A 23,341-nucleotide genomic window follows, 5' to 3' on the forward strand; every position below is an offset into this window, starting at 1 on the left:
CACGTGACTCCGTCCGTGAAACCACGCCTCTGCCTGGAGCCACGTGACTCCGTCCGTAAAACCGCGCCTCAGCCCGTACCACGTGACTCCGTCCGTGAAACCGCGCCTCAGCCCGTACCACGTGACTCCGTCCGTGAAACCGCGCCTCTGCCTGGAGCCACGTGACTCCGTCCGCAAAACCGCGCCTCAGCCCGTACCACGTGACTCCGTCCGTGAAACCGCGCCTCAGCCCGTACCACGTGACTCCGTCCGTGAAACCGCGCCTCAGCCCGTACCACGTGACTCCGCCAGTGAAACAGTCCGCTGTCTCAAACCACGTGACTCCGTCCGTGAACCCGCGCCTCTGCCTGGAACCACGTTGCAACATCCTTGTATCCGGCCAATCGGAATCGGGTCCTGTGCTCTTTGGCCGGGGGCAAAGGACAGTGGCTTTGAGAGTAGGTTGCTTGTCCAATATTTGAGAAGCCGTGAAATGTCACGTATTTCATCAAATGTTTAAAAAGCCGTAAAGTTATATGTAAACACAAGAAATAATACAACAGGAGAAAACTGCAGATGCTGGAAATCCAGAGCATCACACAAGATGCTGGAGGAACTCAGCAGGCCAGGCAGCATCTATGGAAAAGAGTAAATTCTGTAGTTGCCGTAAATCTGAAGCAACACGCACAGAGTGCCGCTTTATATATAACCAAATCTGTGTTTGGAAAGACCATCAAGTTGTAGTTCAATCTCGTGTACCTCATTCAGTGCTTAAAAGCCAGAAGTTTAAGTTAAATCTCGGACTGGTTAGTTTTTTTCACGTAGGATCGTGAATATAAACATACAATGCTGGATGTATTTGCAGGTCGGGAGGTAGCTGTGATCAAACTAATAATTGATGTTTTGAGGCAAGGATCTTTCAAAATGGAGCGCCCCTCCAGCTAGGATATCTTCAACAGACGATGCCTCAGTTAATGGTAGCGGTCCATGGCATAAAATAGGTTGGGGACCCCTGATCAGGAAGAAGGTACAGGACTGAAGACCCACATCATATGATTCAGAAACAGTTTCCTCCCTTCCACCATCAGATTCTTTGAGTGGTCCATGAACGCTCCCCTGTTATTCCTTTGTATATACTATTTGTTTTGTAATTTATTGTCATTTTACAGTTACAAGTAAAAGTTTGTGAACCCTTTGCAATTACCTGGTTTTCTGCATTAATTATTAAATGTGGCCTGATCCTCAAAGTCCCAATAATAGGCAAACAAACACAGGACAGTCAATATAACATAGAAATACAGTTGTGTCAGTGGAAGAAGCTGTCCCAGAGCCTGTTAGTCCTGGCTTTTATGTTGAAGTAATGTTTCCCGGATGGTAGCAGCTGGAACAATTTGTGGTTGGGGTGACTCGAGTCCCCAATGATCCTTCGGGCCCTTTTTACACACCTGTCCTTGGAAATGTCCTGAATAGTGGAAAGTTCCCATCTACAGCTGCGCTGGGCTGTCCACACCACTCTGCAGAGTCCTGCAATTGAGAGGAATACAGTTCCCATACCAGGCAGTGATACAGCCAGTTGGGATGCTCTCAATTGTGCCCCTGTAGAAAGGACTTGAGGGCCCAAACCAAACTTCTTCAACCGTCTGAGGTGAAAGAGGCACTATTGTGCCTTTTTCACCATACAGCCAGTATGTACATACCACGTGAGGTTCTCGGTGATGTGTATGCCGAGAAACTTAAAGCTGTTCACCCTCTCAACCCCAGATCCATTGATGTCAATAGGGGTTAGCCTGTCTCCATTCCTCCTGTAGTCCACAACCAGCTCCTTTATTTTTGAGACATTGAGGGAGAGTTTGTTTTCTTGATACCGCTGTGTCGAGGTGATGACTTCTCTATAGGCTGCCTCATTATTATTTGAGATGAGGCCAATCAGTGTAGTATCATCAGCAAATTTAATTAGCAGATTGGAGCTATGGGTGGCAGAGAGTAAAGGAGAGGGCTTAGTACACAGCCCCGAGGGGCACCTCCGTTGAGGGGCAGAGGTGAGGGAGCCCACTCTTACCACCTGTTGGCGATCTGACAGGAAGCCCAGGATCCAGCTGCACAAGGCAGGGTGAGGTCTCTGAGCTTCTTGTCAAGCCTGGAGGGAATTATGGTGTTGAATGCTGAACTGTAGTCCACGAACAGCATTCTCACATAAGCATCCTTCTTCTCCAGACGTGTAAGGACGGTGTGTAGAGCTGTGGCTACTGCGTCACCTGTCGATCGGTTGTGTCTGTAGGTAAATTGTAAGGGGTCCAGTGTGGGTGGAAGCATGCTGCAGATGTAGTCCTTGACCAGCCTCTCAAAGTATTTGCTTATTATTGAGGTGATTGCGACAGGACACCAGTCATTCAGACATGTTACCTTGGTCATTTTTGGTACAGGGACAATGATGGATGTTTTGAAGCAGGAGGGCACTCTACACTGGGAGAGGGAGAGATTAAAAATGTCTGTAAACATGTCTGCCAGTTGTGCCGTGCACGCTCTGAGTACCCGCCCTGGGATGCCGTCCGGTCCTGCAGCTTAGCGACTGTCCACCCATTGGAAACACCTGTGTACTTTGGCCTCAGAGATGACCAAGCTACAGGTCTCTTCAGGGACTCAGTGTTGGCAACAAATTGAGCGTAAAAAAGATTTAGCTCATCTGGGAGAGAGGCAGCAACATTAGAAACTTCACTCCGTTTAGCTATGAACTCTGCGATGGCGTGCAGACCTTGCCATAACCTGCATGTGTTGTGTCTGGATCTTGTCGCTGTATTGTTGTTTCGCTGGCTTAATGACTTTGTGCAGATCATAGCAGCATTTCTTGAGTGCCTGTTGGTCACCAGCAGTGTAAGCTCTGTGTCCCGCAGTGAGTGCTACTTGCACGGAATTGTTTATCCAGGGTTTCTGGTTAGAATAGACCCTGACCGAGTTCTGGGGGACAACATTCTCAATGCACTCGGAGGCATCCTCATCATGGAAGACATTCCAGTTCACTTCATCAAAGCAATCCTGTAGCATGGAGGCCGTTTGGTCAGACCAACAGTGGACAGTTTTAACTACGGCCATCTCTTGTTTCAGTTTCTGCCTGTACCTTGGCAGCAGCAAGACGGAGAAGTGATCCAATTTTCCGAATGGCAGACAGAGGAGCGCTTTGTAAGTGTTGCGGAAGGGAGAGTAGCAGTGGTCAAGTATGCTATCTCCCTGTGTGCTCACCTGGATGTGTTGACAAAGCTTCGGAGAGACTTTAGTCAGTGACACTTTTTTAAAGTCACTGGCGACGATGAAGGCAGCCTCCATGAAATATAAAGCGTTGCTCCTCCATCCTGAGGGTTACCTCATCGTGGCACAAGAGGAGACTGTGGACCAACATGTAAGACCAGGAATGGGAATTGGAATTAAGATACTTGTTCACTGGGAAGTCCCGCTTTTGGCAGATGGAGCGGAGGTGCTCAACAAAGTGGTCCCCCAATTTATGATGGGTTTCACCAATGTAGAGGAGGCCCAGACACAATAGACGACCCCAGATTTGCAGGTGAAGTGTTGGCTCACCTGGAAGGACCTGTCTCCAATCCCCCTTTCCTCCAAGGCTTTCATCACCTCAGAAATTCATCAAACCTCAGACAAAAGCAATTTACTGTCATGCACTTCTACCATATTTAGATCTCAACTAATGCAACTTTCCCCTTTTTATATAAAAGCAGATCCATGATAAAGGACCACAATCACCCAGGTCATGAGAAAAGACCCTCATTACCCAGGACATGCCCTCTTCTCACTGCTACCATCATCACCCCAGACATGACGAAAGACCCCCATCATCCAGGACATGATAAGGGACTGTCATCACCCCAGACATGATGAAAGACCCCCATCACCCAGGTCATGAGAAAGGACCGTCATTACCCAGGACATGCCCTCTTCTCACTGATACCATCATCACACAGGACATGCCCTCTTCTCATTGCTACCCTCGTCACCCAGGACATGATAAGCGACTGTCATCACCCCAGACATGATGAAAGACCCCCATCACCCAGGTCATGAGAAAGGACCCTCATTACCCAGGACATGCCCGCTTCTCATTGTTACCCTCGTCACCCAGGTCATGAGAAAGGACCCTCATTACCTGGGACATGCCCGCTTCTCATTGTTACCCTCGTCACCCGGGTCCTGGCCTCTCCTCATTGCTACCATCAAGTAAGAGCTACAGGAGCCTGAAGACACAACCTCAGTGTTTTAGGTACTGTGCCTTCCCCTCTGCTATCAGAATTCTGAATGGTCAGTGATCACTACATCACTATTTTGCTCTCTTATTGTACTGTTTGTATTTTGTGCTTGCACTCAACTGCTACCACAAAACAATAAGTTTCACGGTAACAGTGATAAACCTGGTTCTGATGTACATTTTTTCTCTGAACCAAATATAAAAATCTATTAATGATTGTTTAACCAAATTATTGCAAAATGTCATTTGTACACAACAAATACAACAAGCTTTAACTGCAATAATTGAGGCAAATGGAGTTTTATTATTGGGTTGAGTTGTTCTCCAATCCTGGCAATTTACTTACAAATGTTTTGTCACCATAACGAGGAGACATCATCTGTTAACTGGAGTTTTATTGTAATTACGTCATAATATCATGACGTTCCTGTATTCAATATCTGTATTGAAAAATATTTACAATTTCTAAAAAGTTCTGCAACTAAAATATAACTTTCTGTTCTGTAGACCTATGAAGTAAACAGACAATACCTCACAGATTTCTTCAGCGTGACTGTCAACTGTTCTATCTGACATAATTTGGTTTGGTTGACGAAATTCCTCCTGCCCAAGAACACTCAGCCATTCACTGTTAAAACTGTCACAATGTTTCTCACGGACATTGTGAAGTACGCAAAAGGCAGTGATCATCGTTGGTTCCAGCTCAAGGCTACAATCGTTCCTCTTCAGAAGACACTGCCAACGTGCCTTGAGCTGTCTAAATGCATCATCTATTAAAGTCTGAGTTTGACTTAAGCACAAGTTGCTGGGGTGTTAACGCTTCAGAACCCATTGATGCAGTGGATATGCAGAATAGCCTGTAATGGTTTTTGAACAGTCAGGGAACAATAATTTTTTAGTAGCCATTCTCCACAGAACAGAATTCCTCACAAGTTCTGTATTGAGAGAACTACTGGAAAATCCAGTACACACAACCCTGAACTTCCCAAAGTCATCAACAACACATTGTAAAACAGAATGCCACCATTTTGTATTCAAATAATTTTTGTGATACTGTACTGGCAGGAGCTATGATGGGATGTAGCAATGATCATTAGCAGCAGCACACAGGGGGGAAATTCCACTTGCTGCCTAACACCTGAGCCCCAGTTTCAAATTCTCCATCAGAAGACAGCCTGAGGTACAACGGTTTGAGAAGAGATACAATGGCATGACATACCTCCCTTACACATTTACACATGGTTGAATGGCCTATCCCAAACAAATGGCTAATAGTTCTATATTCCACGTTTGTAGCAAGTCACCAAAGTGCCACCACAACCCTCTTTTCGAGGGGCAGCACGATACGTAGGTGAGAAACCCTGGGCTTCAGTTTGTTACAGGTGTGAAAAAAAGTTTCCGCAGACATTCTGAAATTTTCCAACCAATCACTAGGTTGAAATTCCTTCAAAACCACATGTTCCCACCATTCTGAGTCTCTCGGTTTACACCAGGTTCTTGTGCAGCAGTTACAGATACCACCTCCACGTGCCAGCACCATCTGCAGACAAAGAGTAAAATCTTTACAATATAAGTATATGCATTTAGAGATACAGTGTCAAATGAGCCACACCACCTAGCAACCCACCTACCTAACCCAAGCCTAATCACATAACAACTTACACTGACCAAACTTTGGACTGTGGGAGGAAACCCACACAGTCCTGGGGAGAATGTACAAAATTCCTTAGAGACGGTGCTGGAATTTAAACTCCGGAATGCCCCAAGCTGTAATGGCATCGCGCTAACCACTATGGTTGCACTAACCTTAAACATACAAAAATACCGCAGGATTTGATGTATTTTTTATATAAAACTATATTTTGAAGGGAGTTCTTATTACAATTAGTTCCTGTCTTAAGGTATCATTAGACCATAAGCAATAGGAGCAGAATTAGGCCATTCAGCCCATCAAGTTGGCTCCATCATTATGGCTGATTTACTATCCCTCTCAATCCCATTCTCCTGCCTTCTCCCCACAACTAATCAAGAACCGATCAATCTCCACTTTAGATATACTCAATGACTATTTTCCCCAGAAATGAGGAGGAAAGGCTTTCACCCCATAACCTTTGATACCCTTACTAACCATGAACCTGTCAATCTCTGCTTTAAATATACCCAATGACTTGGCCTCCACAACCATTTGTGGTAATGAATTCCACAGATTCGACATCCTCTGGCTAAAGACATTCCTCCTCATCTCTATTTTGAAGGGGTGTCCTTCAATTCTGAGCTTAGCATGCAAAAGAAAACATTGGCAATGATTTCATTCAATGTTGGACACTTTCCATTTCAGGCACTCAGTATCAGAATTAATTACTTTCGGGTCATCATAGGTTGTGCAGCAAACTGCAACAAAGATCTCTCCTGTTTTGCCAACAATATTTTACAGGGGAAGAAAAAATCCAGGTTACATACAATTTCGGAAGAAAACCTCCACGAAACCAACTTATTTAACTGTTAAAATAAATAGACCTACAGTGAGATCCAATAACGAGGAAGACTGTTCTGCGATGCTTAATGGAGAGCAAAGAGCATTTCGAGGCGCAGAAGAAGCCATGGTCACCCACTGCAACCAAGGAAAACGCCAGTTGTGACAGTTACACGTCTCACTGGATCTGGACTTCTGAGGTCGAAGGAGTGGAACTGCCTCATTGCAGTGGCTTCTCCACTTTAAAAACTCTCCCACACAGGTTCCCTGTCATCGTTGGATACAAGACAACCAGCACACAGAACTGATCTATCCAATATCCTCATCATCACTCTGCCCTTTTTATCTACTGATCATTATCATCATGGATCCTATACTGGAGCCCTGAGTCTGCAAATCTCTGCAGGTCCGCTGGGGAAATCAGCCCAATATCTGCAAAGCCCCAAGTCCACTGGAGGCTGGAAGCCTAAGATAGCCTATCCTGGGTTCAGAGAACTGTGTACATGCATAACTGGGATGAACATAGCTTGTTTTGCTATTGTTTGCTGTGTTCCGTGTCGTTCTGCTGAATATTGTGGACATGCTTTGTTGCCGCCAGAATGTGTGGTGACTTCGGACTGCCTCCAGCATGTTCTTAGGTTAAGGTAAAAAACACATTTCCTTGTATGTTTTGATGTACATCTGATAACTTAAACGCATCTGAATCTATCCTAAATGAGAGTAGCATGTAAATCTCATGCTGCATAATTCTTAGATAATAAAGACAAATGCTGAAACAGAGGAGACGCACTGGTAATGAACAGGAAAGGGGCCTCTCCTCACAGATCGGAAAAAGCTCCATCATGGGCACTGGCCTCCCCAGCATCGAGGACACCTTCAAAAGGTGATGCCTCAAAAAGGCTACATCCAGCATTAAGGACCCCCATCACCCATGACATGCCCTCTTCTCATTGCTACCATCAGGAAGGAGATACAGGAGCCTGAAGACACACACTCCAACACTTCAGGAATGGGCTCTTCCCCTCCACCATCAGATTTCTGAATGGACAATGAATCCATGTACACTACTTTTTTTTTGTTGCTCTCCTTTTATACTACTTAATTTATATCTTAAGATATATTTCTTTTTGTAATTTATAGTTTTTTATTATTACATATTGCACTGTACTGCTGCCACAAAGCAACAAATGTGGCAACATATGCCAGTGATATTAAACCTGATTCTGATTCATCATTTGATCAAGATAAACCCAGTTCCAGAATTGTTTAAACACATTTGCCTATTTTGCTCATCAGCTGTAGGTACACTCACAACACGCTGGAGGGACTCAGCAGGTTGGGCAGCAACCGTGGAAAAGATCAGTCAACGTTTCGGGCCGGAACCCTTTGTCAGGATTGTAGAGGGAAGGGGCAGAGGCTCTATAAAGAAGGTGGGGGGAGGGTGGGAAGGAGAAGGCTGGTAGGTTCCTGGTGAAAAACCAGTAAGGGAAAAGATGAAGGGATGGGGGAGGGGAGGCAGGGAGGTGACAGGCAGGAAAGGTGAAGAAGGAATAGGGGAAAACACAATGGGTAGAAGAAGGAGGCAGAACCATGAGGGAGGTGATAGGCAGCTGGGGGAGGGGGCAGTGACATAGGGATAAGGGAAAGGAGGGGGAGGGAATTACCAGAAGTTGGAGAATCCGTTGTTCCTACCAAGGGTCTGGAGACCACCCAGACGGTATATGAGGTGTTGCTCCTCCAACCTGAGTTCAGCCTCATCATGGCAGTAGAGGAGGCCAGATCCTTAGCTCTAGGTACAAGTCCTTGGATCAATACACCTCGTCTGAAACACTTGTCTTATTACCCCAAAACATTGCAACTTCTTATTTGTCTCTGTTTCCAGTAACATTCAATATTCCTAATAATTCTGACAGGATTACAATTGTAAATCTTAATCCCATTTGTAGTGTTGGAATATTTCAAAGGGTATCAGTGGATTTGCTTTTTTCTCTTTCTAGTAGATTTGAGATTTTGACTGAAATAGATCCAAGCAAAGAACCACCAAGGTTACCATTCATTCTGACAACGTGGATCTGCCTGGGAAGGCAAGTACTGCTGGCTGTCTGTTCCGACTGTCTCACAGGCAGTCCCCAATTTAGAGTGGAGACACGAGTGACTGCAGCTGCTGGAATCCGGAGTAATACACAAAGCGCTGGAGAAAATCAGCGGGCAAGGCAGCACCTGTGGAGAAAAATGGACAGGTGACATTTTGGGTAAGATAATATCATCTTTGGCCCTACCACCTCCCAGCTTCCGACTGTTACCTGCCTGTCAACCCCATCTCAGTTGGACCTACACCTATCAACCGCCAGTTCTTGCTCCAGCTTTTTACACTGGTTAACTCCCTTCTGAACTCAGCCACAGATGGTCCCAAACCCAGCAGTGAAAGCAGGGTTGGACACGGGGCTAACAACCCCATCCATTAAAAACCCCCAGCTAAATGCCAACCTCATTCCTGGGAGAGGAAGGCTTCTCGCCTGGAATAGTTATGCAGCCGCGTGGAATTCTGTGGAAGCTGCAGGGCTGGTCACCATTCTATCATCCAGAACCACCACTGGGACATGGAAAAAGAATTAAGGAAAAGAAGATGGGAATGGAAAGGTCACGCTGTGTAAGCCAAGTACCAACATCACCAGGCAAGCGTTAACGTGGAATCCCCAGAGAATGCAGGAGAGAGGCTGGCCAAAGAACGTCTGGCAACGCAACCCTGAGGCTGACACCAAGGAGATGGGCTACACCTGGGGACAACTTGAAAGAGGACTCTGGCAAGCTGCCGGTGGCCTATAACCCAGTAGGGGTGATGGGCATAACTACGTTCCCTCTATCTTTCAGATCAGGTGAAAGGTTTCACCCTGAAATGCTGACTGGTCATTGCTGCCTGATCCGCTAGTTCCCCCAAATGTCTTGAACGCTGAGCACCCAAGTTGTGGCAGGTTTCCGTTTCGAAACCAGAAGCGAGCCTGCAGCTGCTGGAGTCAGAGAGCACAACACAGAAACAGGTCCTTCAGCCCATTTATTCTGTGCCAAAATGTTATTCTGCCTAGTTCCATCATCCTGCACCTGGACCATGGCCCTCCATATCCCTCTCGTCCATGTACTTATCCAATTTATTCTTAAACGGCGAAAATAAATCCAAATCCAGCAATCTGGGGGTTTATTCCATACTAAAATCTGGAGCAAGACAAACAAAATTGAGGGAGGAACTCCACAGATCAGGCAATACAGGTGGCGGGAACTGCCCGAACTGCAGAGTCATAAACACAAGAGATTCTGCAGATGCTGCAAATCAAGAGCAACACACACAAAATGCTGGAGGAATTCAGCAGGACCTGGTGAAGGGTCTCAGCCCGAAATTTTGACTGTCTATCGAGTTCCATAGCTACATAGCACATAGTGCTTTGTGTGTACTAAGCTGATAAATTCCTCGAGTCTATGTCTATCCCTCTCTTCGTGTGTCCACATACATTCGTCACCCGAATTGGTTAACGCTGGGAAAGGAGAGGATGCCACAAAGCTGCTGTGATGGGAGAGCGAAAGGACATCTGCTGGCCTCACTGACTCAGAGTGTCTGTTCGGCCCTCCCTGCGCTGTTTGACCCGACACCACCTCTTCTGGGTTGTTGAGCCTCAGGGGTGAGGGGTGATGTGGAAAAGGACCCGTTCCCAACCAGCACAAGGTGACTGCAGCCGGCAAATTCATCTCGGATGGTCCTAAGTGCAGAGAGTCGGGCCGGGAACGGCGGGCAGGGGAGTCGGGCCGGGAACGGCGGGGAGGGGAGTCGGGCCGTCGCCCCGGTAACGGCGGGCAGGGGAGTCGGGCCGTCGCCCCGGGAACGGCGGGCAGGGGAGTCGGGCCGGGAACGGCGGGCAGGGGAGTTGGGCCGTCGCCCCGGTAACGGCGGGCAGGGGAGTCGGGCCGTCGCCCCGGTAACGGCGGGCAGGGGAGTCGGGCCGTCGCCCCGGTAACGGCGGGCAGGGGAGTCGGGCCGGGAACGGCGGGCAGGGGAGTCGGGCCGGGAACGGCGGGCAGGGGAGTCGGGCCGGGAACGGCGGGCAGGGGAGTCGGGCCGGGAACGGCGGGCAGGGGAGTCGGGCCGGGAACGGCGGGCAGGGGAGTCGGGCCGTCGCCCCGGTAACGGCGGGCAGGGGAGTCGGGCCGGGAACGGCGGGCAGGGGAGTCGGGCCGGGAACGGCGGGCAGGGGAGTCGGGCCGGGAACGGCGGGCAGGGGAGTCGGGCCGTCGCCCCGGTAACGGCGGGCAGGGGAGTCGGGCCGTCGCCCCGGTAACGGCGGGCAGGGGAGTCGGGCCGTCGCCACCCCTCCCCTTACCAAAGTCATCTTCTTCTGTCGCTGCTGGAAGAAGCGCCTGATGCGCAGCCTGCGCCACGCGTCGCTCCTCCTGCCGGTGCCCGCAGCAACCCGCACGGCCCGGCGCCTGGCGAGCAGCGACAGCAGCAAGAACAGCAACGGCACCGCCGCCTCCGCCATACTCGGGGCCGGAAATCCTCGCCGCCCGCTGACCCGGAAATAGCCCTGCTGACATCCCTGCGCTTGCCGCCGACCAAGCGATCGGAGCCGGACTCACTGAAGATCAAAGTCCAATTGAGAGTCGGCAAATACGACAGGCGTCACGTTGCCAAGGGAACCCGCCGTCAGGCGGCTGATCGGCGGAGTCCTGTATGTCTCCGTGGCAACGGCGCACTTCCTGCGCCGGTTTGAATTCCAGTGACGTCACAAAGGTAACGGTCGGGCCGCCGGAAGGAGGGAAGCCATGTTGTGCGGAAGGCTGGGCTGAGCCTCGGAGCCGGGCCGCAGGTAACTGGGGGGGTAGGGGAGGCGTGTGGGACCGGGTCCGGTGACCAGGGGAGGGGACTGTGTGTGGGACCGGGTCCGGTCAGCAGGGGAGGGGACAGTGTGTGGGACCGGGTCTGGTGACCAGGGGAGGGGAGTGTGTGTGGAGCCGGTCAACAGGGCAGGGGAAAGTATGTGGGGCCAGATCCGGTAGGAGAGGGGAGTGTGTGTGGGACCAGGTCCAGTGACCAGGGGAGGGGAGTGTGTGTGGGACCGGTCAGCAGGGGAGGGGAGTGTGTGTGGAGCCGGTCAACAGGGGAGGGGAAAGTGTGTGGGGCCAGGTCCGGTAGGGGAGGCATGTGTGTATGTGGGACCAGGTCTGGGAGGGGAGTGTGTGTGGGACCAGTCAGTAGGGAGGGGAGCGTGTGTGTAGGACCAGGTCTGGTAGGGGAGGGGAGTGGGTGTGGGACCGGTCAACAGTGGAGGGGACTGTGTGTGGGACCAGGTCTGGAAGGGGAGGGGAGTGTGTGTGGGACCAGGTCCAGTAGGGGAGGGGAGTGTGTGTGGGTCCAGTAACCAGGGGATGGGAAAGTGTGTGGGACTGTGTCTGGTTATCAGGGGAGGGGAATGTGTGTGGGACCGGTTCCGGTTACCGGGGGAGAAAAGTGTATGTGGGATCGGTCAGCGGGGCTGTAGGACTGGGAACAGTAACCAGGGGAGGGGAAAAGGTTCGGTCTGTGGCAGGTAACGTGGTGGCTAGCTGTTGTACAAGGTATGCTCCTCGGGTGAGTCATCATGCCAGTGTGTGTGTTGATCATAACTATATTTGCTGTGTATGACTGATGGTCTAGGGAAGACAACCTCCGGCCCCCGCCAAACCAGTGAGACTGAGGCGCCTTCCCGCCCCAAAGCCCTGTTTGTGTGGGTGCTGTGTAATTTGCTACACGACTACAAATTAGTGCCAGGAAATAACAGACAGTCCACTGCATACAATTAAGAGATTATATTTATGAATCTTAATTTGGCTAAAGGATTAGTAAAGAAAAGAACAAGAAAACGAAAAGGGCCCATTTTGGTGAAACAGTCAAATGTGTATCGGTGCTCGAAGTTTCTCCATAGGCACTGATCCTCAATCAATCTCGTCCCTGGCTTCGTCGAATCACAGTCCTGCTTCAGGTAGAATCCTACGACCGCTTCTCTCCTCTCGTACAAAAGCCCCAAGCCCAACCTCAGTGTCCCTCACCAGAGAAACCTCCTCTTAACTCAACCATCCCAATTGGATGGCACACATTTCTTCTCACCTCTTATCTCCAACAATAACCCAAACAAGCTGGAAACAGTACAGACTGCTTTTGCAGAACTGCTAAATGAAATACGTACAGCAACACTGTAAAAATATGAACCAGAGCATTAGATTTGTTTTGCAGCTTGGCCCTTAGAGTAATGCTCTTTTGTTTGGCTGTGTTCATGTACTGTAGAGTGATAATTGAACCCGAACTTGGACTTGTATTTGAGGTACCCAGTGTCTGGGCTACAGTTCCAGGATGGGTCACGTTGTTGGACTCTGTTTGTGGTGGGTACCTGGTGTTGCGGATATTGCCCCAGAGTGGATCACAGTGCTGCTCTCTCCATGTGTGGCTAGGCCCTGATGTTGGGGATACAGCCCCAGGGTGGGACACTGTGCTGGGCTCTGTGGGTTTGTTGTGTACCTGATGTTGGGGACGATGGTGAACCTGGTCTTGGCAGGTACTTGGTGTCTGGGTTACCACTTAGTCTTGGGGGATGCCCTATGCCAGAGGTTCTGACTGTGCTTGGTGCTGGTGGGTAGTTGGTGTACACGGTACAGCCCCTGGGGCAGTGATAGTGTTGGAAGGTGAGGGTGTGCCTGGCTCTGGCAGGTACCTGGTGTCTGGGCTACAGTCCCGAGGTGAGTCACAGTGCTTGGCTCTGTGTGTTTGAGTGGGTTGGAATTGGTGAATAAAAGGTGTCGAGGGCATGGCCCCAGGGTGGGAACTCAGTGTCGTGTTGTGTGTCACTGGTGCTGGCAGGTAGTTGATATCTGGGATCATGTTTACATCACTCCTGCTGAAGATGGCTATGTAAACAAGGCAGCACATTACATACTGAGTAACAGTTGTTGGAAATCTGAAATAAAAATATTACAAGTGTGTAGATGTGGCGATATCTATGGAAAGAGGGTGAGAAGGCATTTCAGTCCAACCTTTTGTTAGAAAATATGCAAAGAATGATTTATCAGAATATCCATTGGTTTATCCTCGGTGCTGTTGCTGTAGAATTGCCCAGATTTATCCTCAGTGCTGTTGGCGCAGAAATCACACAACATGGCCAAAAGCTTGTATTTGCTTTTAAGAAATGACTTCTCTTTCCTGATTTCAGAGCTGATATCTTTGGAAAACTACTGTCATTTTTCTCCTCTAATTATGGATCAAGACTATGAAAGGCGTCTTTTACGACAAATTAATGTTCAGAATGAAAATACAGTTCCTTGTGTAAGTACCATTTGTGTTAAAAGTAATGTTCAATGTAATCCATCCTTTTTTTATTGGCATGATGAAGAAGAAGAAAGCCCTTAACTCCAAGTGGAGTCATCGGGACGCTGTCGTGACGGTGCTTTTTTTTTCTAGCAGGCTTTCTTATTTTTACGAGGCCGAGTTGCTAGCTGAACGCTCAACCCAGCACGGATGCAAAGCGTGCAAGGCAGTCAGCTGGATTCAAACTTGGGAGCCTTTGCTCCGAAGTCTGGCGCTGATGCCACTACGCCACCAGCCGGCTAATTGGCATGGTGAATTACTGGAAATTATTTCATACCTTTGAAACTTCTGGGATGTAATCCTTTGCCAATGACTGACAACTTACGTCTGTGAGTTCCTTCAGCATTAGAGCACCCTAATACGGTGATACGGTCTTCTAATACCTTATAATCTGTTGGTGGTCCCATATCCTTGAGGCTCAATGATTATCAATCATGTATGTCAATAATTTGGACGATGGGATTAATAGATTTGTGGCTAAATTTGCTGATGATACAAAGATAGGTGGAGGAGCGGGTAGTGTTGTGGAAACAGACTGGAGAGAGACTTAAATAGTGTAGGGGAATAGGCAAAGAAGAGGCAAATGAAATACAATGTTGGAAAGTTTATTGTCATGCACTTTGGAAGAAATAAACGGGCAGACTACTATTTAGATGGGAAGAGAATTCAAAATGCAGAGACGCAAAGGGACTTGGGAGGCCTTGTGCAGGATACTCTAAAGTTAATCTCCAGGTTGAGTCAGTGGTGAAGAAGGCACATGCATTGTTGGCATTCATTTCTAGAGGTATTGAATGTAAGAGCAGGAACGGGGTGTTGAGGCTCTGTAAGGCACTCATTATACCACACTTAGAGCATTGTGTGCAGTTTTGGCCTCCTTATTCAGCTATTCAGGATTGGGTGTTGTGCAATGAAATAAATTGATTAGAGAGCTTAAGGTAAAAGAACCCTGAAGGGAAAGTGATCATAATATGATCAACTTCATCCTGAAATTTGAGAATGAGAAGCTAACGTTAGGTGTCTCAGTATTGCAGTGATTAAAGGGAATTACAGAGTCATGAGAGAGGAGTTGGCCAGAATTGATTGAAAAAGAACACTGACAGGGATAATGGCAGAGCAGCAATGGGTGGAATTTCTGGAAACAATTTGGAAGACACAGGATATACGCATGCCAAGGTGGAAGCACACTAAAGGCAAGATGACACAACTGTGGCTAACAAGAGAAGTCAAAGCCAACATTAAAGCCGCAGGAAGGGCACATATAATAGAGCAAAAATTATTTGGAAGTTACAGGATTGGGATGCTTTTAAAAATCATCAGAAGACAACTAAAAAAGTCACTAAGGTAAAGATGGAATATGAAAGTAAGCTAGCCAATAATATTAAAGAGGATACGAAATGTTTCTTCAGATAAAGTGTAAAAGCGAGGCAAGAATGAATATTGGACCAAGGGAGAATGATGCTGGAGAGGTAATAATAAGGGACAAAGAAATGACAGACAAACTGTATAAGTATTTTGCATCAGTCTTCCCTGTGGAAGATACTAACAATATGGTGGAAGTTCCAGGTCTCAGGGGTCATGAAATGTGTGAAGTTACCATTCTGGGGAGAAAGTTCTTTGAAAACTGAAAGTAGATAGTCACCTGGACCAGATGGTGTGCACACCAGCATTCTGAGGGATTGTGAAGGCATTAGTAATGATCTTTCAAGAAATGAGATTCTGGAATGGTTCCAGAAGACTGGAAATTTGCAAATGTCACTCCAATCTTCAAGAAGGGAGAGGGGCAGAAGAAAAACTATAGACCAGTTAGTCTGCCTTCAGTGGTTGAGAAGATGTTGGAGTCAATCATTAAGGATGAGGACTCAGGATACCGGGAGGCACATGATGAAATAGGCCACAGCCGGCATGATTTCCTGAAGGGAAGATCTTGCCTGACAAATCTGTTGGAATTCTTTGAAGAAATAACAAGCAGGATAGACAAAGGAGAAACAGTTGATGCTGTTTACTTGGATTTTCAGAAGGCATCTGACAAGGTGCCACACATGAAGCTGCCTAAAGCCCAATTTATACTTGTGCGTCAAATTGACGGCGTAGCCGCATACCCTATGCTATAGCCTGACGTGCACTTCCCCAAAAATGTAACTTCGCGGCGACGCAGACCGCAACAACTGTGATTGGTCCGCTTGGTAGCATCGCATTTCCTTCTACGCCGCAATAGCTTCCATTTGGGCGACTGAAGGGCAGGGAAGGACCTCTGGCTGCAATGCTTTCCATAAAGCTTTACAGACCTCGGAAATTATGGAGGACCCTGTGCTTGATGCCAGTTTGTAGCTAGCTGCTACAGCCTGTTGACTTCCACCTGAAGCTAAAACTTGATTGGTGATTGCCAGTCTCTGAGTATACTGTGCGTACACTGATACAAAATAAGTGGTGGGAGACGATGAACCAAATCGTCAAATCTACCTGCCGACATCTGAAAAATCTGGAAATGCATTTCCTCATACATGTCTCTCTTAGTGGCCGGACAAGCACAGAAAATTCACCCTCCAGTTTCAGTCGCCATTGTTTGAAGTTTGAGTTTCTTCGTGTTGAGTTTCAACACGAAGAAACTCAACACAGTGGCAAAGAAACTCCACCGCCAACTAGCGTTTTGGTGGTGAATTGCAGAGAGACGCAGACACACCAATGCACAAGTATAAATGCTCACAAGGGCGTAGCCCACTTGCGTAGGCTACTGCGTAAGCTAGTACGCACAAGTATAAATCAGCCTTAACAAGCTACAGGTACTACAGGAAAGATTCCAGCATGGATAAAGCCCTGGCTGATTGGCAGGAGGCAAAGAGTGGGAATAAATGGAGCCTTTTCTGCCTGACTGCTGGTGACTAGTGGTATTCCACAGGGGTCTGTATAGGGGCTGATTCTTTTTGTTATATATAAATAATTTGAATGATGGAATTGATGGCTTTGTTGTAAAGTTTGCAGATTATATGAAGATAGTTTGCGGGGCAGGTAGTTGAGGAAGTAGAGAGGCTACAGAAGGACTTAGATTAGGAGAATACACAAAAAAATGCCAGTTGCATACAGTGTCGGGAAGTGTATGGTCATGCACTTTGGTAGATGAAATGAAAGAGTTCACTGTCTTCTAAATAAAGAGAGATACAAAAAACTGAGACACAAAGGGACTTGGGAGTGCTTGTGCAGGATTTCCTAAAGGCTAATTTGCAGGTTGAGTCTGGTGAGGAAGGCATTCATTTCAGGAGGACTAGAATCTAAAAGCAAGGATGTAATGTTGAGACTTTATAAAGCACTGGTGAAGCCTCATTTGTAGTATTTTGAGCAGGTTTGGACACCTTATCTTACAGTGTGCTGAACTGGAGAAGGCTGAAAGGAGATTCACGAAAATGATTCCAGGGTTAATTGGCTTGTCATGTGAAGAGCAATTCCCTCTGCACCTCTGATGTTTGAACCTTCTCGCTATTTAGATAATAGTCCGCACAATTGTTCCTTTTACCAAAATGCATCATCATGCATTTCCCATCTCTATATTTCATCTGCCATTTCTTTTTACCCATTCTTCCAATTTGTCGAAGTCTTGCTCCACTCGCATTGCTTCCTCAGCACTGCCTATCTTCGTATCATCTGCAAACTTTGCCACAAAGCCATCAATTCCATTATCCAAACCCTTGACAAACAATGTGAAAAGTAGCGGTCCCAATACTGACCCCTGAGGAACACCAATAGTCACTGGCAGTCAACCAGAAAAGGTCCCCTTTATTCCCACTCGCTGCCTCCTGCCTGTCAGCCATTCATCTAACCATGCCAGTATCTTTCCTGTAATGCCATAGGACTTTATCTTGTTAAACAGCCTCATGTGTGACACCTTATTAAATGCCTTCTGAAAATCCAAGTAAATGACATCTACTGCCTATCCCTTTGTCCACCCTGGTTGTTACTTTCTTGAAGAATTCTGACAGATTTGTCAGGCAAGATTTCCCAATACAGAACCCATGTTGACTTTGACTTATTTTATCACTTGTCTCCAAGTACCCCAAAACCTCATCCTTAATAATAGACGCCATCACTTTCCCAACCACTGAGGTTAGGCTAACTGGCCTATGATTTACTTTCTTTTGTCTTCCTCTATTCTTAAAGAGTGTGACATTTGCTATCTTCCAGTCCTCTGGGACCATGCCAGAATCAAGAGAAAGATCACGACCAATGCATCCGTTATCTCTTCATCTCTTAACCTCTTGACTCTTAATCTCTTTCAGGGCTCTGGAATGTAGTCCATCTGGTCCAGGTGACTTATCCTCCTTAAGACCTTTGAGTTTGCCGTGCACTATTTCCTTTATAATAGCAATGGCATTTACTCTTGCTTCCAGACGCTCACAGACTTCAGCACACTGCTGGTGTCTTCCACAGTGAAGACAGATACAAAGTACCCGTTAAGTTCATTTGCCATTTCTTTGTCCCCATTACGACCTCACCAGCATCATTTTCCAATGGTCCAATATCAACTCTCTTCTCCCTTTTACTCTTTATATAATTGGGGAAAAAAAACTTTTGAGTACCCTGCTTTATATTATCGGCTAGTTTGTCCTCATGTTTCATCTTTTTACATAGCTTTTTTTAGTTGCCTTTTGTTGAATTTTGAAAACTTCTTCCCCTGTAGCATGTACCTGTCCTGTGCCTTGTGAACTATTCCCAGAACCTCCTGCCATCCTCTTCAGTTCCCTACGCTTCTGAGCCACAGGACCAGACTCAGTGCCAGAGTCATGGCCACTGTTACTTCCTTGCCCCAGGTAGGTATCTCTCTCACACCCTCCAGCAGATAGGTCCCCATTGAGTGGGATGGCCACAGAGGTGCTCTCTACTATCTGATGTTCTTCCTTCCCTCTCCTGACTCACTCATTTATCTGTCTCCTGTAGCCTTAGGGTGACTACCTCCCTGAAGCCGTCATTGTCGTGGCTGTCCCTCGAGGTCGAGGATGATGGTCTCTGTTCTGAAGAAGTGGCCCACAGAGCGAAGACGCCTGTGCGTGTATTTGTTTAACGTGTGCTTGATGTTGCACTCCAAGAAGCATTTCACAAATTAACCAACTGATTCCAATGGCAAGGAAACCACGACGATTGGAGCTGATGGATTTTTTTTGCTCAAATCGTCGTGACGGCCTTCACAGCCATTGAGTTCAAAGTAACTTTGTCCACCTATTCCACCGTTGAGGTCTTGGTTGGATTGTTCTTTGTCAGGGACCTCACCCTCAACCTTACCACCATTGGTTACCCTATCAGGAGTATAGCTCCAGACGGCATCGCTCTCGGGATCACAGAACCAGACAAGCTTTTCCACCACGACAAGGTGACAGTCCACGGAAAAGCTCCCTGAAGTTCCTGTTTATCAAAGATTCAATTTAATGTCAGAGAAATGTGTACAATATACATCCTGAAATGCTTTTTCTTCACAACCATCCACGAAAACAGAGGAGTGTCCCAAAGAATGAATGACAGTTAAATGTTGGAACCCCAGAACCCCCCCCCCCAGCTCCCCTCCCTCCTGCGCGTAAGTGGCAGCAAGCAACAATCCCCCCTCCCCCTACCGGCAAAAAGGAGCCTCTGCACCCACCAGTGAGTACTCAAGCATGACCAAGGCAATAGCAAAGACACAGACTTGCAGTTACTCCAAAGACTTCATGTTTCACCGAGTGTACAACATACCACAGGCCCTCCCTCTCTCTCCCTAGTAAGGGAGGAGGAGGTTTCTCTGTTTTCGCAGCGAGCGGGATGACATAACAAACAACTCACTGGTTTGCGATGTTAAAAGTCTGTTACATTGGTTTGTTCAGAGCTCTGTGCCTGAAGATCTCAAAGATCTCAGGTCTCCGGGCACACTGCTGTAGATATTTCGACTCCCCCCCAATGACACAGACGTGTCTCCTGCCGTAACACAGACCCTCGATTCGCCTGTCTGCAGAGCCCTGAGATCCTAGGCTTCCAAACCTGAGATGGACTCTTGGGGGGTCTTTGGGGTTCTAACATTTAACTCGTTCATTCTTGAGGCATTCCTCTGTTTTCGTGGATGGTTGCGAAGAAAAAGCATTTCAGGATGTATATTGTATACATTTCTCCGACATTAAATTGTACCTTTGAACTCTTAGGCTGAGCCCTTGGTATGCCGAACAATGGCCAGTTATGAAACCCCGAAAGTGGGTCCCATTCCCGCAAAGAACCGATGTTGGTGTGCAACTCCAGGTCAGGGTCTTCAAAAGAACCCTGAAAGGGAAAAATAAAGATGTTAAAGATGGAAATGGAGCTGTTTCTGAAGATGCAAGCAAAGGAGTCGCCGTTTAGCGCCATCATCACTCTGCTCTGCCTCCTGCTCTCACTGCTTCGCTTTCCCTAACAAGCTGAAGGTCTTCAAGCTACAGCTCCAGTACCCAAACATGGTCTCTAAGGAGCTGCATCTTGATGCACCTGTTGCAGTTGTGGCCATCAAGGAGGCTACTAGTCTCCTGGAAATCCCACATCGGACACCTGAACAGAACACTGGCTCTGTAGAGACACCCCTATTCTCTTTTGAGTTAATTCAAATAAGAAAAGGAATGAACTTACCTTGCCCCTGCCTGTTCTTGCCAAAGCCCTGACGAGCCAAAGCCTTACTACTCATCAGACTACTCCGATGACTGTTCCACTAGGCGATTTTTCTCTTTTATAAAGACTGGGTTTTTAAAGCTCTTCGCCAGACTTGCGCAAGAATGCTTCTGTCGCATCTGCGCAGTACTCCAATCTTGTATAGATCGTGTATGGTATTTACGCTTTACAACACTAAAGCACTTCCTTTATTCAATGAAGACATGACTGGGGCTAGAAAAGCAGAGGTTATAAGAATAAATACAAAGGAACGTCTTGCTTCTTTTAAAGATCGTGTCAACAACTGATTCTAATGGCACCACCAAAACAGTGGTATGGGTTGGTGCAGCGACATGGGAAATTTAAAATTAGGCTGGTTGAAAATTATGTCCAAACCAGTGGTGGAACTGGATTACTAATTGCCAGATTGGACCTGTGGTCAAATACAGGTGGTCAACCTGTATTTTTTGTGTTAGCATTATGCCTTTGTCCATTTTGACTAAAAGTTAATGGAAGAAAATGCTGCTAAAATGGTGAAAGCATTTGAAAGGTCTAAAGCAATAACCAAATTCTTGCCTTTGTATTTAAAAGACATGAATACTAGAAAGTAAATGTGTAACAGTTACTCTACATACACCACTCATACCATAGCTGGAGTATTGTCAACATACAAGTGTCGCTCTTTGGATATTGTGCATTCAGCTGGTCTAGCATAGAATTACCTGAATCATACTTAGCTCTATAAGTATAGTTAGTGTAATCTTTCTTTATTAAAATGTTAATCAGGAAGAGTTGTTGAAAGAAAGCCAAACGTCTTTGTGGTGGTTAGTGAAGGGTTAGAGGGAATGGTTTTAAAACTTGGGTCAATTCTTTCAAGAGCAAAGACTGAAAATGCTTGTAAACTTATGCAGAAAAATAATCTTCTGGAGGATAAATGCCAAAGGAAGGATTGGCATTTTAGGTCAGGAACCTGAATCAGAAATTATCATCCTTTTCCAAATAGGACTTTTTGCTCATTTCAATTGATATGTCATCTTTTTTGCTAATTGTAAACAATTCCTGTTAATAAGGGAAAATGTGTATTGGTTATAAATCCTATTTCCCATTTGGAAAATGACTAGAATATTAACTATTTTCTCCGAACAGAAGTTCAGTTACTGCTTTTTTCCAGAATTCATTGAATTGCAGTAATTAAATTTTCAGGTTTTTTGAACACGAATCAAATTTTTAAAATGAAGCAGTAGTTAATATAAGGCAGTATAAAGCTATTAAATTTAATTACTCTACAGCTTTACTACAAAAACACATTTTGAAACAGTTTGGCTTGAACTTAATGTCATTTTCCTTTTTTTGATTTTTGTTTTGCAGATATCAGAAGTTAGAAGAACATTAACACCTTCCAATTCACCAGTATCATCACCAAGTAAAAGTGGTGACCGCTTTATTCCATCAAGAGCAGCAGCTAACTGGAGTATAAACTTCCACAGAATAAATGCAAGTTCTTTTCATAATCATTTGGCTTTGCAGATATAATGGTGGTAAAAGTACATTAAGGGGTAGACTGTGGTGACTGAGCCCTCCAGTCAAGAGGCTACTGTGTTAATTGGCTTCAGAATACTGACCGACTACATCTGAATCCATTTGATGAAAATATAGCCTGGATATGTGATTCTTCATTCTAATTTCAATGAAGTTACCAGGTTCTTTTTCTGAATGGAATAAGTAGAAGCCATTGTCGTAATTGATTAACCAAGTTTCTGTTAAATAAACCCCATCTTTTCTGGACAGTAGAAGTACATGGCTACACACTACACACGTGGTTTGTACATTCTGGCCTACCTATCAGTAGTGAACAATTTTGAATTGTACATTTACCAGTAACCTGAAAAGCAATGGGTAGTCTGTGGCAAAAGAAAACACCCATGCGATAAGTGTATATTGGATATCATAATTCATCATTAGATCTGCAGGCTATTTCTAGGAAAATGCTATTTAAAGATCTCAGCACTGAATATATATAACCTAAAATATAACCTAATGTACAGTGGTGCTAGAAAGTTAGTGAACCCTGTAGAATTTTCTCCATTTCTCAATAAATATGACCTAAAATGTGATCAGGTCTTCAAATAAGTCCTAAAGCTAGATTTTTTAAAATAAATAAATAATACAAAACAATTATACTTGTTCATTTATTTATTGAGAAAAGTGATCCAATATTACATGTATTTGTTGGAAAGAATATGTGAAGCTATTTGGAGTCAGGTGTTCCAATCAGTGAAGTGAGATTGGAGGTGTGGATTGTAGACGTATCCTGCCCTATATATTAAAAAAAATCACAGTCAGGTGACTGACAGAGACTGCTATTCTCAAGAAAGATCTGTTTTTGTGCACCATGCGTCAATCAAAACAACTTTCAGGGGACCTTAAGAGGAGAATTGTAGGGGTGCATGAGGCTGGAAAAGGCTACAAAAGCATTTCTAAAGAAATGAGCATTCATCGGTCCACAGCAACCAAAATTGTCTATAAATGGAGGAGGTCCAGTACTGTTGCTAATCTCTATATGAGTGGGTGATGTGCGAAGATCACACCAAGAGCACAGCATGCAATGCTGAAGGAGGTGAAAAAGAACCCAAGG

The 23,341-nt window shown here is 46.2% G+C and overlaps 1 protein-coding gene across 2 annotated transcripts in view; it reads left to right on the forward strand.

Moving 5' to 3' along the window:
* Positions 1–11,021: 11,021 nt before the first annotated feature.
* Positions 11,022–23,341, forward strand: part of fzr1a (fizzy/cell division cycle 20 related 1a) — a 57,278-nt gene continuing 44,958 nt past the window's right edge. The window contains exons 1-3 of one of the 2 annotated variants that reach the window (XR_011883306.1): positions 11,022–11,554; positions 13,928–14,040; positions 22,075–22,200. Coding sequence is in view for 1 of the 2 variants with exons in the window: in XM_072244629.1 (XP_072100730.1) it covers positions 11,419–11,554; positions 13,928–14,040; positions 22,075–22,200 (375 nt within the window). In the remaining variant the exon portion in view is untranslated. The remainder of the gene's footprint in view (positions 11,555–13,927; positions 14,041–22,074; positions 22,201–23,341) is intronic. The other variant, XM_072244629.1, reaches the window with a different exon arrangement.

Source organism: Mobula birostris, chromosome 26 (genome assembly GCF_030028105.1).
Source record: "Mobula birostris isolate sMobBir1 chromosome 26, sMobBir1.hap1, whole genome shotgun sequence".
In the NCBI taxonomy this organism is placed as follows: Eukaryota; Metazoa; Chordata; class Chondrichthyes; order Myliobatiformes; family Myliobatidae; genus Mobula; species Mobula birostris.